At 37.9% G+C, this 17,963-nt stretch overlaps 1 protein-coding gene across 2 annotated transcripts in view; it reads left to right on the top strand.

Annotated features, from left to right (window-relative positions):
• The window catches only part of HSD17B12 (hydroxysteroid 17-beta dehydrogenase 12), a 167,571-nt gene that overhangs the window by 108,575 nt on the left and 41,033 nt on the right, over positions 1-17,963 (top strand). Inside the window, exon 4 of one of the 2 annotated variants that reach the window (XM_025358282.1) lies at positions 2,985-3,092. The exons of the other annotated variant lie outside the window; for it this stretch is intronic. Coding sequence (XP_025214067.1) covers positions 2,985-3,092 — 108 coding nt within the window. The remainder of the gene's footprint in view (positions 1-2,984; positions 3,093-17,963) is intronic. 2 annotated transcript variants of the gene reach the window in all.

The following is a 17,963-nucleotide window of genomic DNA, read 5'->3' as shown; positions in this document are numbered from 1 at the left end:
AACCCCCCATTATAATTCTTATTCAATTGCCTTGGCCCAGAAGGAGACAGTTCCTGTCCTATTCTTATATATGCACATCTATCTTTGATTGACAGAACTCGATGGTGGAGGTGGAGGCAGTTCATAGAATTCCGAAAGCCCACCCACCCATGCCCCTGGTCAGTAGCATGCACGTACCATAATCCTTGGAAAGGAAACGTGGTGGGAGTCTGCTGGATTCTTCTGGGGAAATTTTCTCTCTATAAAAGGGACATATCACAGAGACATATGATTTCTGCCTCCAAACACTGTTGTTTGCATGCGATGCATGGAATGGCAGTGGCCTTCCAGAAAAGGAGCCAGCCTAAGGGAAAAAAGAGGAGGGTGGAAAGATCCCAGATCATTTGTGCCATTGTTGAGCAACTAAACAAAACAGAACCAAGTCCTTGTCTTCTTGAAGCTTAATTTGAGTCAAGACGTATAGACAAGCATGTACATTATTAAAATACACTACCTAGCATATTAGAAGGTAGTAAGTACAATGGAATAAAATCAAGCAGGGAAGCGCATGAGGAGTGCTGGGGAGATGGTTGCATTTATTAAAGGGTGGGCAAGGCAGGCTTCTCTGAGAAGGTAACATTTGCTCAAGGACCCAACAGAGACAAGGGATGTGGAAGAGCATTCCAAACATAGGGAATGGTAAGTTTAAGTCCTGAGTGTACGTGGACAACATTCTGTATCTAAACAACTGCTAGGATCCCCTATGGATAGAACTGAGGAGCAACCGGGAGAGTAGCTGGAGGTGAGTTCAGTAAACTCACGCTGTTTATTAGGCTGTTGCCAACGCCTTTTGGCTCTTACTCTGAGTGAGATGGAAATCTCTGGAGGTTTGTGAAGAGGTGGGTATCATGGTCTCACCTATGTTAAATAGGAAAAGCCGGGAACGATGGTGTGTGCCTGTAGTCCCAGCTACTAAGGAGACTTAAGCCCAGGCTTGAGACCCAATCTCTTAAAAGAAAAAAAAAAAAGGAAAGGCTCACAATAGAGGCAGTGAAGAAAAGTTGTTTTTTAAAAAAGGCAGTGTTCACTTTTCAGTTAGATTTTCCAGAATCTATGATTCTGGGAAATCTAGGTGTGAATTCAGACATTTTAATTAACCTGAAAAACTTGTACCAGAAGCCATTTGCTTATCCTAATGTGAATACAAAGAGCTTGCTTTGGTTCAATACTAAATAACATTCTTTGTAAAAGTGTCATTGAATCTTTTTAGCAACATATCTATACAAAACTCTACAATATAAGTATGTACATTCATCTAATCCTGTGAGATGCAGAAGAGTGAATTTGGTTCAGGAGTTGTGAGGTGGCTTTTATTGATAGAAAATTTCCTGAATGTCAATACATAATACTAGTGTGGAAAAATGCTTTGCTTTTCAAAATAAATAGATAAATTTACGTTATGTTATTCTCGAATGAAGTTTTTCATTTAATCAAAGGTTTTGGGGCTTTTAACCTTTTGTTTTGGGGCTTTTTGTTTTCCCTTGTGAATCTGTGGCTGTAACAAAATCAGCATTCTTTATTTACTGGTGGTAAATTCTGTGAAATGTTAAAGTAGACATATTAGACCAGCTATTGTGAAATTATAGCTCTGTGTCTAATTTCCCACTACATGAGCACACATATAACTCATTTATATTAGAACAGTAAGTATACCTTTAACACCAAATAAGGTATTTTCTAGGTCAATTCTTCTTTTCAGTTTATTCGTGGATTTCTACCTAGGGTCAGTACTTTTCACTGAGTCTGACTAAGGATCAGATCTCTCATGAACCAGCTCTTTAGTTTTAGACAGAAATCCTTTTAGGTCAAGAACAGATACTTCCTACGAGGATTAATCCCGCATACTCTGTGATGAGCTGACACTGACTTTGACTGAAGAAAGATTTATTTTTGGAAGCAGGATTTTAAAATTAATTCTTTTGAATTCTCTGCAAGTTCTAAAGAATAAGCATTCCTAGCTCACTGGACTTGGCTAAGTAAACTGAGTGGAGATGGTTGAGGAGAGAAAGAAAGTCTAGCCTTTATGGACTGCCTTCTGTGTACCATAGGTATCATGTGAGCCTCACGTCATTGGTTAGGTAGAATTATCTTCATTTTCGCAAGAGGATGCTGAGGCTCAAAGAAGATGTGTGACTTGCTTAAAGTCATTTTGCAAATATGTGTGGAAATGAAATTGGTGCTCATGTCTGTGTGACCTCAAAGCCTGTGCTATCTCTTCACAGGGGCTGACTAGTGAAGGCAAAAGTAAATACTGTACATTAATTCAGATGAGTTTTGTTCCTCAGGGTCTCATTTCTGAAGCTATTATTTTCATCAGCACTGTTTGGACCTTAATAGACTTGTGTAAAGTAGAACACTGAGGTGTTTCTTGGGTCACTTTATGCCTTTATTACTGTGCATTTTGTGTGGATTTTAAAATGTAGTGATTATTAACTATTAACCAAGTTCCCAAATTATAATAAGATCCTGTTCATTTTATTTCCATTGTGATAAGATAGACTTTTTGTTTTAATGTATCACACTTTAAAATATTTTACAACATGAAGACTTCTTCCTGAAGTTATAGAGCACCAATTTACAATTAAAATCACAAAGCCAGTGATATATAAAGAGTATATAACTTTATGATATGAATCATGTTTTATTATTTGTACCTAAGGGTCTAAAAGTAGTTCTCATTATTGATTTACAAAAGAAGAACTGATTAAGGAACATTGAGCCAGTTCTCTGTGACGACACTGGAATTTTTATTGCAGGACTAATGTATTGACCCTATATCATCTCTTAGATGGTCTCATGATTGCTTAAATTTATCCTGGTCTAAATTTTGTATCAAATTTGGGGGGTGGAAACGTCTGAAAGGATAATGCTATCAAATGCCTTAATCTTCACTGCCATGTACTAATTTTCCCTACTCTCCCCATTTGTGTTTTCTTTTTCCCTAGAAGAAAAATTCAAAGTGGAGACAAGAACCATTGCTGTTGACTTCACATTAGAAGATATTTATGATAAAATTAAAACAGGCTTGGCTGGTCTTGAAATCGGCATCTTAGGTTTGTATTTTTGCCACATTTATAGATTCTTCTTGTATTTATTATTTGACTTTATGACTTCAGATGTTAAGTGGTAAAATGACTAGTGAGAAAATTGTATTATGATTACCTAAGACATTATTAGTGAATAATATCACTAGATGACATGATACGTTTGAATTTGTGTTTTTAGTTCTATATTGACAACATACAATTTTGGTTATTTTCCTTGTTATTTCTGTTATTCTCTGTGTATATTTAGATATACAGTTGTCCCTGGGTATCTATGGGTATAGGTTCCAGGACCTCTGCAGATGCTCAAGTTCCTTATATGAAATGCCTTAGTATTTGCATATAGCTTATGCACATCCTTCTGTATATTTTAGATCATCTCCGGATTACTTATAATACCTAAAACAATGCCTACACATCACTTCATTTTCACTTCATTTGTGCAGATTTAATGTGTAGACACACTGGTAAACTCAAGTTTTGGTTTTTGGAACTTTGTGGAATTTATCCCCCCCAATTTTTTGATTTGTCTCTTTTCTCCCCAATATTTTTGACCCGCTGTTGGTTGAATCCATAAATGTGGAGCTCACAGATAATAGGACTGATGGTAGTTATAGTGCAATAATCCTTTAAGGTGGATGGTGCTGACTCATTTCCATACAGTTGAGGAAATGAAGGCTTAGAATAGTTTATTCAGCCTTTTGTTCATTATTACCCCCCGAGAAGACTTTTTAGAGATTTCTCCTAATCTAACTCTCATGAAATTTTAATACCACAAATACACTGTATATCCAATTATGTACTATATGTATATCTCTGCTTTATAAAAAAAAATACAAATAAGATTCCCACTCCACCCTGACCAAATTTCATCTGCTCTGTGGAGCTCTGCTCCACTTGAAAACAGATTGTTTAGAAGGGAAGGACACATAAAGATTGAGTGATTCAGCTGGGGTTCAGTCTTGTATTTTTTTTCTTATACTCCTTTTTGTTACATCTCAGCTACCTTGCTCTTATTACCAGAAACAGATGCTTTTATTTGGGTAATCATATTATTGAACTTTGTTATGGAAACAATTCAGAATATTGCATAGGAAAAAAAAAAGGGCTTTGTTAACTTTCCCACCACTCTTTGAGAGTCATTTCTAGAAAGAAACAGGGCATCTAGTTCCGAAAAAAACTAAACTTCCTCATTAAATCTGTTTATCCCATTGCCAAAATTGGTGGGAACCAACTAATTGCCATTGTTTGTTTAGTTGGGCTATAAAAGTCAGATAAATTAAGATAATTTTTTAAAACATTTTCTAACATTTCTTTAGTCATAAAGACCCCACCTCCCTTCCTCATTCTATAAAAGAATGATCTTTTACATAATTTCCATAATAGATAAGACAGTTGTTAAAAATCAATTAAGCAAGTATAGCCCCACATACTACTGTTGCACCTGGGGTTAACCATGGCTTTCACATGCTATCCTTTCCCAGCTCCTGCCTGGTCCATATCACACATCACCATGCCCCGTATACTGACACCACTATTCCCTCACTTATAGGAAGACCAGTAGGCAAAAATAAATGAGAACACAGGTCTGGTTTTTGCCTTTGTGTCTGCATGTTCTTAAATATACATATTGCCGGGAGTCCTTCACAATTTCCTCTTCCTTAGCCTAGATCTGACATACATAAAGCACCACTGACATCTGTAAAAAATCTTGACTTCCTCAGCTTAGATCTGGAATACATAAGTCACCACCGACATCTGTAAAAATCCAAATCAGCAATCATTACTTAAGGTTAGTATGGAAGCTGTCTTACTTCTCTTAACCTCCTTTCAAACTAGCGGTGGACTAGGGGATAAAGGCTAGCTTAGGCTGGAAGGGAGATTGAGAATCCCTAATGAAAAGAGACTGAGGGAGAAAATTTTACTGCTTCTCTTGAACTTGTGCTCTTAGAGAATGACTTGCTTTCAGAAATAGTTAAATTCATCACAATTGTGTTTAGTTTTACATAAACTTTAGCTGCTTTTCACAGAAACTGCAGATGCTCTGGGACTATGGCATTGGCATTGGAAAATGTTGGGCATCAGGTTGCTGCAGGGCTGGAGGGTTGTACAAGGAACTCTTTAGCTGTTCTTTCCTGCCCCCTATATGGAAAGGCTTCAATATGAGTTAGGCATGATAGATCTGTTGAGGATGAGCATACAGGACACATGGTCTCTAAACTCTTTTCCCCTGTTTCTAGAATCCTAGCACTTGTATCAATGCATAAGCATGGATATTTAGACATAAGGACTGGTATTTTCCCAGGCCTCATACACTAATGAACCATTGTTTTGATAGCCTAGTTCCTTAGTAAGTTGCTGTGAGTTAACAATTTGTGCCCCTCCACATTCATTCATTCATTCATTCATTCTTTCATCAGTCAGTGAACTAGAGATACAACAAAGAACAAGATAGCTACACTGGGCTGGGCACAGTGGCTCACACCTGTAATTCCAGCACTTTGGGAGGCCAAGGCGAGTGGATCACCTGAGGTCAGGAGTTTGAGACCAGCCTGGCTAACATGACGAAACCCCATCTCTACTAAAAATACAAAAGTTAGCTGGGCAGGGTGGCGCACATCTGTAGTTCCAGCTACTCAGGAGGCTGAGGCAGGAGAATCTCTTGAACCTGGGAGACAGAGGTTGCAGTGAGCCGAGATCGCGCCATTGCACTCCAGCCTGGGTGACAGAGTGAGACTCTGTCTCAAAAAAAAAAAAAAAGGAAAGCTATACTGCATTATTTATGTAGTGTAATGTTCTAATAAGAAAAATAGTTATCTATGGGATAAATGTTTTGAGTAGGGAAGGACAGGGTGTAATAAGAGTATGTGGGGGACAGGGGAGTTGATACAGGGAAAAATAATGGTAGCTTGGCCTAGCCAGTGGGGTAGGAAAGAGAAGGATTCCAGAAACATTTATAAAGGAAGTAGATGAAGCAAGACTTTGTAAGAGATTCCAAGTGGGAAGGAGAAGAGAGAATTTATGGATGCTTTCAGGTTCTGGCTTGAGCATCTGCATCAACACTGCCATTTACTAAAATGAAGAATCCTTGAGGAGGAGCCTTTTGGGGAGTCAAGATCATTTAAAACTGGAAATCTGGGGTTCCTCTAAGATGTCTAAGTTGGCTTGTTAAGTTGATAGTTGGAGATATATATATGTGTGTGTGTGTGTATGTATATGTATATATGTATCTAGATTTCAGTAGAGCTCTGTTCTACAGATACAGTTGGGCGATTAGTCATCTATGAGTAGTAATTGCATTGAAGCAGTGGGCCTGGAGATCATCCAAGGAGAATGGAGAGAATGTAAAGAGAAAACTGAAGACAGAGCTCTTTTGAGTTCCCTTCCTTCTCATCAAAGGCTGCCTGGAATAGATAGCATGAAGCAGGCGATAGTTTTTTGCATGAACTCAGCACTGTTCAATAGAAATGTAACACAAGCCACATAGTAATGTTAGCTTTTCTAATAGCCACATTTTTTTTTAAAGTAAAAAGAAACAGATGAAGTTAATTTTTTTTTTTTTTTTTTTTTTTTGAGACAGAGTCTCGCTTTGTCACCCAGGCTGGAGTGCAGTGGCGCGATCTTGGCTCACTGCAAGCTCCGCCTCCTGGATTCATGCCATTCTCCTGCCTCAGCCTCCCAAGTAGCTGGGACTACAGGCACCCGCTACCACATCTGGCTAATTTTTTGTATTTTTAGTAAAGACGGGGTTTCATCGTGTTAGCCAGGATGGTCTCGATCTCCTGACCTTGTGATCTGCCCGCCTCAGCCTCCCAAAGTGCTGAGGTTACAGGTGAGCCATCGCGCCTGGCCCAGATGAAGTTAATTTTAATGTATTTTATTTTAGCCTATTATATCTAAAATATTATTAATATTTCAATATATAATCAATACAAGAAAATTTTAAAATATTTTGCATTCTTTTTTAATACTAAGTCTTTGAAATCTAGTATATGTTTTCCACTTAACAGCATATCTCAATTCAGACTAGCCACACTTTCAGTGCTCAGTAGCTACATGTGACCAGTGGTTACTGTATTTGACATCTCAACTCTAGTTCACTTTGGCCATCTCTCATCCTCAGTTTGTATGAGAGAATTGTAAGTATAATTTCTTGATTTTTCTTAGCATTTAGCAGTGGTTCTCAACCAAGGACAATTTTGCAGTGTATGACAATGTTCTGAAACATTTCTGATTGTCCTTCTTGGCTAGGGGAGGGTAGTTCTACTGTTCCCTAGTGGGTAAAGTTCAAGGATGCTACTAAACATCCTATAATGTGTATAGGACAGCCTCCCACAGCATAGAATGGTCCGTCCAAAATGTCAGTAGTGCTGAGGTTGAGAAACCCTGCTTTAAAGTTATACTGCCCTTAAACAGTTCAGATTGGATACTTATTGAAAGATACTCACACAACTTTGATTTTGATTTCTAGTTGGTTGCAAATCAATAATAAAAATAATTATAGTTAATGTTTACATAAACCTTTAAAGTGTATAGCTGAACTTTTGCATACATTATCTCATTAGCTGGGCTGTAAGTTTAGTTTTCTTCCTACTCTACCACAAATGTCTCCTTAATCATAAGATTTATGTAATTATTATTGACATTTATTAGCAAATATTTTACACTTGGATTGTAATTTTAATTTCTCAAGATTTTTGATGGAACTATTAAAATACTTCTGTGAGTTAAATTTCATTACTAGGTCATATTTCAACTCCATTCTTATGGTTCTTTCACTAGTGTGGGTATAACCCTCTAGAACTTGTTGTGGGGAGGTCTGACATGTATGTTTTCTTACTCTTATGATTACCCGAATTTCTAGCTCCATCAACTTTCTTCTCTCCCTCATCCCCATCCAGATCCCACCTACTCTCACCTCTGTCTAGTAAGGGCAAAATAACTTAGTCTCCTTCCTTTGCTTATGCAATTCTCACTTTTATAACATTCCCTAAAATATTCTATGTATAGATTGATTTCTAGTAAGACCTAGGAATCCATATTAAGTCATAGGAAGGAATTTTTTTCTACCAAGTTTTAATGAAACTAGTAAGGATAATAAGAAAAATAAATCACCAGGGTACACCCCATTTGTTTGAATAGTGTTAAGCACCAAACAGTCAGTGCTTAATAAAGAAAATTAATATTTTCAGAATTACAAAGGAAAATGCTAAAGCCCTTAGTCGCGAAAGAAACATTAAGTTTTCAGTAAGATAAGTGGAAAGAAAGCAGCCATGAATTGTGAGAATTTATCCTGAAAGGTCACCATAACTTGATGAGACTATAAATGCTTAAGGTTGAGAAGTTGGATTCTTAACTCCATTACGTAAAAAAACTAAGCATCTACTGTCTTCTTTCAGGCAAATGCCAAGAAATACAGATTTCAGAAAGCTTATAAAACTTCGGCTATTTAGAGAAAATGACATCCTTACTGCTTTGAATAAGCAAACAATTGGTTAACAAAGTGTGATTGCTGTAATGCTTACTTGATTCCTTAGGAGAGACTCTCATGTGTGCTCCAGATTGGTTTGGAGGACTTTGCACAATACATCTCAGGGAGGCGTAATGTACCAAGGCCAAAGGAGTAGGCTTGGATTTGAAGTATGCCACAGACAATACTTTTTTCAAATTCCACTACTATGACTTTTTTAACTTCGTGAGATTCTGTATTATAGAAGGAGAAAGAAAGGTCCTCTTGGAAAAATATACTTAGTTTGCGATTCATTTAAAAAATCAACCAAAGCTTTATTCAAGCTTTTAATGCATTCTAGACGAGAATTTCCCCATGCCAGATGCTCTCAAGGCCTTCTCTGCCCATAGTATTAATGGCATATACAAGTTGTAGCATCAAGAGAATCAGCTGGTACAAGGTGACCTGTGTTGCCCTACTGGCTTAGTGCATTCAGGATTTTTGTCATCCGTCGACTTTTTTGATTCTTTCCATACGCATTGCTCATAATTTTAAGAAGCCTCATTTTAACAATAACAACATGTGTAGATAATAAAGGTCAGTTGATTGCAAAGAATCATTGATTGCCAAAGCTGGAATAGAACTTATTATTCTCTTTTCTTCCTGTGCCCTTTATAAGTGAACACTTGCTCCACTAATGTTCTTGGTGAATTATTTTTTAATTAGTGCCCTTCCTTTTTCAGCTGAATGCAAACTCTTTGTTATGCTTCCCTGTGCAACCACTTTCCTCATTAAACCTTACGGATTTGGGGAAGCAATTGTGTTGCATTTTTCTCCCGAAAACCTGATGTTTCCCAGAGGGTTCTGGGATAGATAATAGTTGAATATAAATATTTTATTTACTAAACTAAAAGATAGTTTGAGCAAAGATACCCATCAGAGTTAAGATCAGAGTAACTCTGTCTCTGTGTATACTTATATTTTCAAAGTTTCTTAACAAAAGACCCAAGAGTATTATTAGCTACTTGGGGAAAGGACTAGTTAACTTCCAAATGGCAAACTCCCAGTTAATTGGTTTGGGATCCAGAGATGGCTTCCTTATAATTCAGTCCCCAGATAAGCAAAGGAAGAGGAATAGATGTAGGCCTAGGAGAGAGAACCAAAGCACTACAGGAACAGTGCTGAGGAAAACTTTTCTAGGATTGCTTGGAAGGAAGGGAAATGGAGCATACTAGGAGTTTATGCAGCTTCCTGCTCCCTGTTGATTAAGGAAGTCACAAATAAGAGTCTTATTTCTTTAGAGGCTTTAGAAATACATAATGCTACAGATTCTCTTCTTGCTGTTCTCAGTGTTACAAATCGTTTTAAATTGCTCTCATTTGAAGTGTAAATACCTCTAAAGGGCTAATGGCACCTGTCATTTAATTCTTATTGGAACTAGTATATTCAGTTTATTCCTTGTCTACTTCTTGCTGGGTCAGTTGGCTATTTTAGTTAGTGAAAGACATGGAAAAGTCATTTTAAAATGGAGAACGATAATCTTAAAAAAGGAAACTATGTGGTAGGTTGATAATCAGTGGGGTGCAGAGATGTAGACACGCAGAAGGACAAAATAAAATGTTGAGAGAGCACCAAAGGTAAACTTCATGTAGTTGGAATTATTATCCCCTACCCCCAACCCTTTTTTTCTGTCGCCCAGTATATGAGGATCAGGCTTAAGAAAGGGCAGATGCTATTATTCTAGGTGTGTAGGAAAGGGTTATAGGAGGATCATGGGATGAGAGTTTGGGGAAAGGGCAGGATATAACTTTTGTGCTTTCTAAGGATATAAAACACTTCCAAAACTTCCCTTTTGTAATACTGCAATCACATTTTGTTGCTAACCACCCAGAGTTACTGCAGACTCCACAGGTTCAGGAACACAGCCCCCAACAAAAACTGCCCTCACTTCACATGCTAGCCACAAGTTTGGAGATCTTCAGACTATCTACACTTTTGATCAACTGGCTACAAATTCATGGGTTCCTATGACACCCTCGGGTTCAATAATTAGCTAGAGTGATTCATGGAACTCAGGAAAGCACTCTACTCATGATCTTGTAGTTTTATTATGATGGACAAAAGTCAGGATTAGTCAAATGAAGAGACACCACAGGGCAAAGTCTGAGGGCAGTCCCCAACACAAAGTTTCTAAGCCCTGTCCTGGTGGAGTCAGGACACCTTACCTTCCAGGCACATCCTTGTGTTCAGCCACCAGGAAGCTCTACCAGGCTTCAGTTTTTATTGGGGGTTTCATTACCCAAGTAGGCATGATTGATTGAATCACTGGCCATGTGATTTGACTTGATCTCCAATCCTCCTCTCTTTTCTTTAGGTTGGGCTGGCTTAAAGCCCCAGCCCTCTAGTCACAGAGTTGGTCTTTCTGGTGTTCAACCCCCATCCTGGGTTGTGTTGATTCCACTACTGAGTATATATCAAAAAGGAAGAAAATCAATATATTGAAGAGATATCTGCACTCTATGTTTATTGCAGCACTATTCACAGTAGCCAAAATATAGAATCAACCTAAGAGTCTATCAGCAGGTGAATGGATAAAGAAAATATAGTATATGTACACAATAGAATATTCAGCCATGAAAAAAAAAAAAAAAAAAAAAAAAAACAACTGGAAATCCTGTCATTTGCAGGAACATGATGGAACTGGAGGTTATTATGTTAACTGAAATAAACCAAGCCCAGAAAGGCAAATATCACATGTTCTCACTCACATGTGTGAGCTTAAAAAGTAGATCTCATGAAGATAGAGAGTACATTGGTGGTTACCAAAGGCTAGGAATGGTGGGGTGGGAATAAAGAGAGGTTGATTAATGGGTACAATTGTATAATTAGATGGAAGAAATAAGACCTGGGTTAGATCATCAGGATGACTATAATCCATTGTATATTTCAAAATAGCTGGAAGAGAATAATTCAAATGTTCCTACCAGAAGAAAAGATAAAGATTTAAGGTCATAAATATCCCAGTTACCCTGATTTGATTATATGAATGTACCAAATTATCACGTGTACCCTGAAAACTTGTACATTTAACATGTATCAGTTTTAAAAATAAAAACACAGATGCGATCCAAGGGCCTGCCATGAATAAGAAAGACACTCTCATCAGGAAATTCCAGTGGTTTAGAACCGCCATCCTATTAACAAAGATCAGACAAAATGTTAACTGTACAGTACCTTTTCTTTCCTTTTTGTTGATTGATTCATTCAATCAACCGTATACTAATTCTTTAAACAAGTAAAATTCCAGAGCTATAACAGTAGACAAAAGAAACACTGTTTCTGCTTTTCTGGAAGAGAGCCATGGAACAAGTGGTGGGAATGTGTTGCATGTAATGAAGGAGTATGTTACTGAGAAAGCTAAGGGTGTCACAGATAGTATCCCCGAGAAAGTCATATTTAAGTGGAAACCTGAGGGCTGAATAATACTGGGAGAATAGACATGGGAAGGGTTTCCAGGTGGAGGAAACGGCATGTACAAAAGGCCTGAGGTGAATGTGCTTGGTGTGTCGGTAGAACTGACAAAAGCCCTGTGAATCCAGAGCAGAGGTTTCAAAGGGGACAGTAGCAAGAGATGATTCTGGGGATTAAGCAGACCCAGATCATGAAAGTCTGAGAAAAGCAAGACTATAAGTTTCCTACAATGGGAAACCATTTTAGAATTGTAAGCATGACTTGACAACATATTAGAATTTTAGAGAGATTCTGACTCTCACATGGAACAAGACAAGAATTGATAGGAGGAGGCCAGTAAGACTATTTCAGCAGTGAGACATGAGATGACGATAGTTTACATTAGGAGGATAGCAGAAGTGAACTGATGAAGAGGGGTGTTTAGGAAATAGAAATAGCACCAATTTCTGATGAGGGTCCTCATCGGAGGTCTTGAGTGAAGAAGAAGGAGGAGGAGGAGGAGGAGGAAAGTAGAAGAATGGTTTTGTGTTTTTTAAATCATTATTGCCAACATGTATTGAGCACTCTTTCATGCCAGCCACCATGCTAATGAATTTCATTTAATCCTCAACAACGCTATAAGGTAGATATTGATATTTCTATGTCCATTTTACAGAGAAGAAACAGTTATAGAGTTAGACATCATCCAGAATTAGATGACTAGCAGTTAGCAACTTCCAGGTTCTGACTTGAGCGACAGGGTACCATTTCCCTAAGACAAGAAACCCTGGATCAGGAACAAAGTCTGTTGAGAAAAATGATGATTTCACTTTGGGATATGTTAAGTTTAAGAGAGTGGTGAGAAAGCCAAGTAGGGATTCAAGTAGTTGGGTCGCTGGGCACACATGCCCTTCCTTGCTAGAAGGGAACCTTCTTTGTGTTAAATGTTGAAGAAGCCTGGTGTAGACAATCATAGCAAACAGAATAGGTGTATGGATTTTTTTTTTTTTAATGTGCTAGGAGACTCATCAGGAACATTATCAGACTAAGTATAGTGCCTTGTAGTTCCATTAGATACGTTGGCTGAGATTGGATTTGTAAAGTGAGCATAGGACTTTTAGAATTCATGTTTATTTCCGTTTACTTGAAAACCACTCGCTAATGGTATTAATTAAAGCAGAACCTTTTACTTAAAACTGGGTAATTAGCTCTGTTATTTCAGAAATATAAATAGAACTGTAAGTCATGAAATTGATGAATGTTCTTCCCACCAGCTAACATTTAACTACCAACCTCATGTCATCTTTCTTCATTCCCTCTTCCAATTGTATGTATAGCAAATCTTACCTAGTTTTGTAATGAAGATCATGTAGCAATTTATAATTAAACAGTGGAAGTGAAATGTTCTATTGTTGCTTCTGATTCAGTCTTAATTTTTCAATTTCTGATTAAAGCACTGCAAATTTAAAGTCTTGTAAACTCTCTCTTATTTGGAAATTGCTACTCACAAATGTATGAAAACTGTAAAGTTTGCAAAATGTTTTACATGGTGTTCCAAATATCATCTGTCAGAGTATGAACATGTGCTAGCTAAAGCAATATGTTAAATAAGGCAAAGATGGAATTTACTTTGCATCACTTTCCAAACTCTCTCTATAGGCTGTAAGAGTGGATCTAATTGAATGAAATAAAGAGGGTAGAGGAGCAATGAGGATAAATGTAATCAGTATAAAGAGCAGCAGCTCTGGTTAACTGATGCCCGGAGTCCACTCTCTCAGAAGGATCTCTCCACTTTGATGCTGGTCATACGTAATAAAAGCAGGGTAGTTTGGGCTTGGGCACAAAATAGGAGTTGGATAAATTTTTGTTGAATAAATGACCATACAACAATAACAACTCTTCCTCTTCCATTTTTTAACATATTACTGTGTCCCAGGCATTGGGTTAAAGATTGTATGTGTATGATCTCATCTAATTCTTAAATTACTATCCCCATTTTGTGTCTAAGGACAATGAGGCAATCTCTAGTCTCTTGTTAGGAGCTGGTAGTAGTGGAGCTGGGACTGAAACCTGGTTCTGTTAGGACTCTGGGGTCTGTACTCTTTTAGCTCAAAAATGTAAGACAGGAAGTTTCCCCCACTTTTGGTATATACACTGTTAGTAAAGTGTCCGTTTTAAAAATTCAGTTTGTTTTGAAATATAGTGAGGTAGCAGCATTTTTAAAATCTAAATCTCTTTTCATTAACTCTGAGTGCTGGAACTGGATTAGCATTTATAACCACAAATGTTACTGAAATATAAACTTCCTGCTTTGATACAATGAGAAGGAAACAGGAGGGGATACTTTGCATTATTTGATGTATGTTGGGAAGCCCGGCCATTAGGCAACATATTTGTAAACCACCTTAATTTCCTATATCTCCGATTAATCTGGAAAAAGAAGCAGGTTGAAGGTGATCTGTAGAGGGCTACCTGTATCTGTTAGAATTGTTTGTTCAAATGGATTTTTAATTTCTAGTAATTTATTGTTTGCTCCTCTCTCACGCCCAACCCAGATACCAAAAATCTAATTTTCTGATGACATCATTATATCTCTATAGCAGCTGGCTTTGAGAAAGGATTCTAAGTTCAGTGAGATCAGCAGCAAACGAACTTAGAAGAAACAGAAATCTTGTAAATATTCTTTTTTTTAAGAATGTGAAATTTGGAAATGATTTTTAAAGCAGTATAATTTAGAAATTATATGTGTGTGTGTGTGTGTATGTGTGTGTGTATGTGTGTGTGTGTGTGTGTGTATATATATACACACACATAAAATTCAGAATTACTCCGTGGATTTCCTGTGTCTTTAAAATGCAACACACAATGATATTAGTGTTTTTTGAGGTTCTGGATGGGGGCCGAGGAAAGCATAGCTAAGCATGGCCTCTGTCAGTTCTTCTTTGCAAGGATCGACTCTTAAGAGGATGGCTCCTCTGCCCTCCGCCACCTTTTCTTTCCACTTCCTTTGGTGTTATTCTTAGTCTGTTTTCACCTCTGTTCTCTGCCTGCCTCATCTCTTCTGTTGAACTCTTCCCAGTCTTAGACCTCTAGTCAGAAACCAATGGGAAAGATTTTGTTGCTGTCCAACACCCTACAGTGACTGGGATGGTGGTGGGAATTCCGTGATGACATAGCTATCTATTGTTTCCTGAGAGGCATCATGTGTTGTTACACAATAAAAAGGTTTTTCAGGTCACTGAAAAAAATGTTTAAATCTGTCTCTGGCGCCTCACTTGAAGAATTCAAGAAAACTCACTAATAAACATGTATAATGCTAATTTAAGACGCAACCATTTAGAAGGGATTTTCAACTATCTGAATAATGTTGGAGCAACATGTGCCATTGTTTGGTTTGGCGAATCCTATAATGAATCCTGTAATATGTAAAGATGGCATTGCGTGAACCCATTCTTAATGAGATTAAATTATAATGGGAGTATTTCCATCCTTCACTCCTACTCAAAGCCTGTTCTTTCTCTTCCTTTTGCAATTCCCTGAAAGCTTTTTGCCTGCTGTTTGGTTATTGCTGCCACCTGATGTCTCAAAATAAAATTGCAGTGGGTTTGCTTTTTCCAAAAGATTCGCACTGTTCTGCATTTTATGGAAATAAGTATTTGAGAGCAACAGTTTTTCTTTTTACTCCTAAATAAGAGCATTCTGAAGTGATTACCTGTGGTAGGGAGATCATGCATATCATTCATTCCACAAGCAAAAGGTGGAACTAATAGTGCAGGAGGGAATGTAGGAGTCCTAATTCCTAGAATAGGACAAATTGCCATTGTGACCTTGGTGTGTACTTCACCTCATAAAATTGGACTCAGCGCTCTTAACAGCCTTATTCTGGCTTTAACGTTGTTTCATTGTGTGTACTTTTTTTATAAAAGCATAGCCCTTCTCCACGATACTATTTATTTTTTTGGACTAAAGTTCTCAGTGTTGAACAGGTTTTCTCTTTTTTTTTTTTAACTGATACATACTATTTCTACATATTTATAGGGTACATGTGATATTTTATTACATGCAGAGAATGTGTAATACCATGTCAGGGTGGCTGAAGTATTTATCACTTTGAGTATCATTTCTACATGTTGGGAACATTAGAAGTCCTCTCTTCTTGCCATTTTGAAATATACAATATATTGTTGTTAACTATAGTCACCCTACTCTGCTATTGAACATTAAAACTTATTCCTTCTGTCTGACTATATGTACCCACTAACCATCCTCTCTTCATCCCTCACCTACCCAAACACACCTGCCCCACCTTCTGCTATCTATTATTCTACTCTACCTCCATGAGACCAACTTTTTTTAGCTCCCACATATGAATGAGAACATGCAATATTTGTCTTTCTGTGCCTGGCTTATCTCACTTAACACAGTGACCTCCAGTTCCATCCATGTTGCTATAAATTACAGGATTTTATTCTTTTTGTGGCCAAATAGTATTTTATTGTGTATATATACCACATTTTTCTTTATCCATTTATTTGTTGATGGACACTTAAGTCAATTCCTTATCTTTGCTGTTGTGAATGGTGCTGCAATAAACATGGGGGTGCAGGTATCTATTTGATATACTGATTTATTTTCCATTGGATAAATACTAGTAGTGGGATTGTTGGATCATATGATAGTTCTATTTTTAATATTTTGAGAAACCTCCATACTGTTTTCCATAGTGGCTATACTAATTTACATTCCCACCAACAGTGGATAAGAATTCCGCTTTCTCTGCATCCTTGCCAGCGTCTGTTATTTTTTGACTTTTTAATAACAGCTACTCTAACTGGGGTAAGATGATACCTCACTGTCATTTGGATTTGGATTTCTGTGATGATTGGTGATGTTGAGCATTTTTTCATTTATCTGCTGGCCATTGGTATGTCTTCTTTTGAGAAATATCTATCCATATCCTCGGCCCACTTTTTAATAAGTTTACTTGTTTTTTAAACTGTTCAGTTGTTTGAGTTCTTCGTATATTCTAGATATTAGTCCCTTGTCAGATGGATAGTTTGCAAATATATTCTCCCATTCAACAGGTTGTCTCTTCACTCTGTTGATAATTTCCTTTGCTGTGCAGATGCTTTTTGGTTGAATATGTTTTCTTATAGAGCTATGTTAAATAGATGTTCACATTTTCATTGTTTGCATAGATAGCTTTGATAGCTTTCCTTTGCTCAATTATCAGAGACACAGCTGAAGACTCTATTGTTTTTTTGGATTTTTTTTTTTTTTTTTTTTTTTGAGACAGAGTCCCACTCTGTCACCCAGGCTGGAATGCAGTGGCGTGATCTCGGCTCGCTGCAACCTTCATCTCCTGGATTCAAGCAATTGTCCTGCCTCAGCCTCCCAAGTAGCTGGGACTACAGGCATGTGCCACCACGCCTGGCTAATTTTTTGTATTTTTAGTAGAGACGGGGTTTCACCCGTCTAGACCATGTTAGCCAGGATGGTGTAGATCTCCTGACCTCGTGATCTGCCCGCCTCGGTCTCCCAAAGTGCTGGGATTACAGGCATGAGCCACCACGCCCAGCGACTCTTTATTGTTAATACAGCCATAACCAGAATAACACTTCTCTACTTGCTTAGTTATTCAAGGACTTCCTTTGCTTAACTTTGTACTTATAGTACATGTTAAGATTACAAAGTCAGGCCGGGCGCGGTGGCACAAGCCTGTAATCCCAGCACTTTGGGAGGCCAAGACAGGCAGATCACGAGGTCAGGAGATCGAGACCATCCTGGCTAACACGGTGAAACCCTGTGTCTACTAAAAAATACAAAAAAACTAGCTGGGCAAGGTGGCGGGCGCCTGTAGTCCCAGCTACTCGGGAGGCTGAGGCAGGAGAATGGCGTGAACCCGGGAGGCGGAGCTTGCAGTGAGCTGAGATCCGCCACTGCACTCCAGCCTGGGCGACAGAGCGAGACTCCGTCTCAAA

The sequence above is a fragment of the Theropithecus gelada genome, chromosome 14, assembly GCF_003255815.1.
Source record: "Theropithecus gelada isolate Dixy chromosome 14, Tgel_1.0, whole genome shotgun sequence".
Taxonomy (NCBI): domain Eukaryota; kingdom Metazoa; phylum Chordata; class Mammalia; order Primates; family Cercopithecidae; genus Theropithecus; species Theropithecus gelada.
Note: the sequence above shows the minus strand (reverse complement) of the source record. Positions and strands in the feature narration are given on the sequence as shown.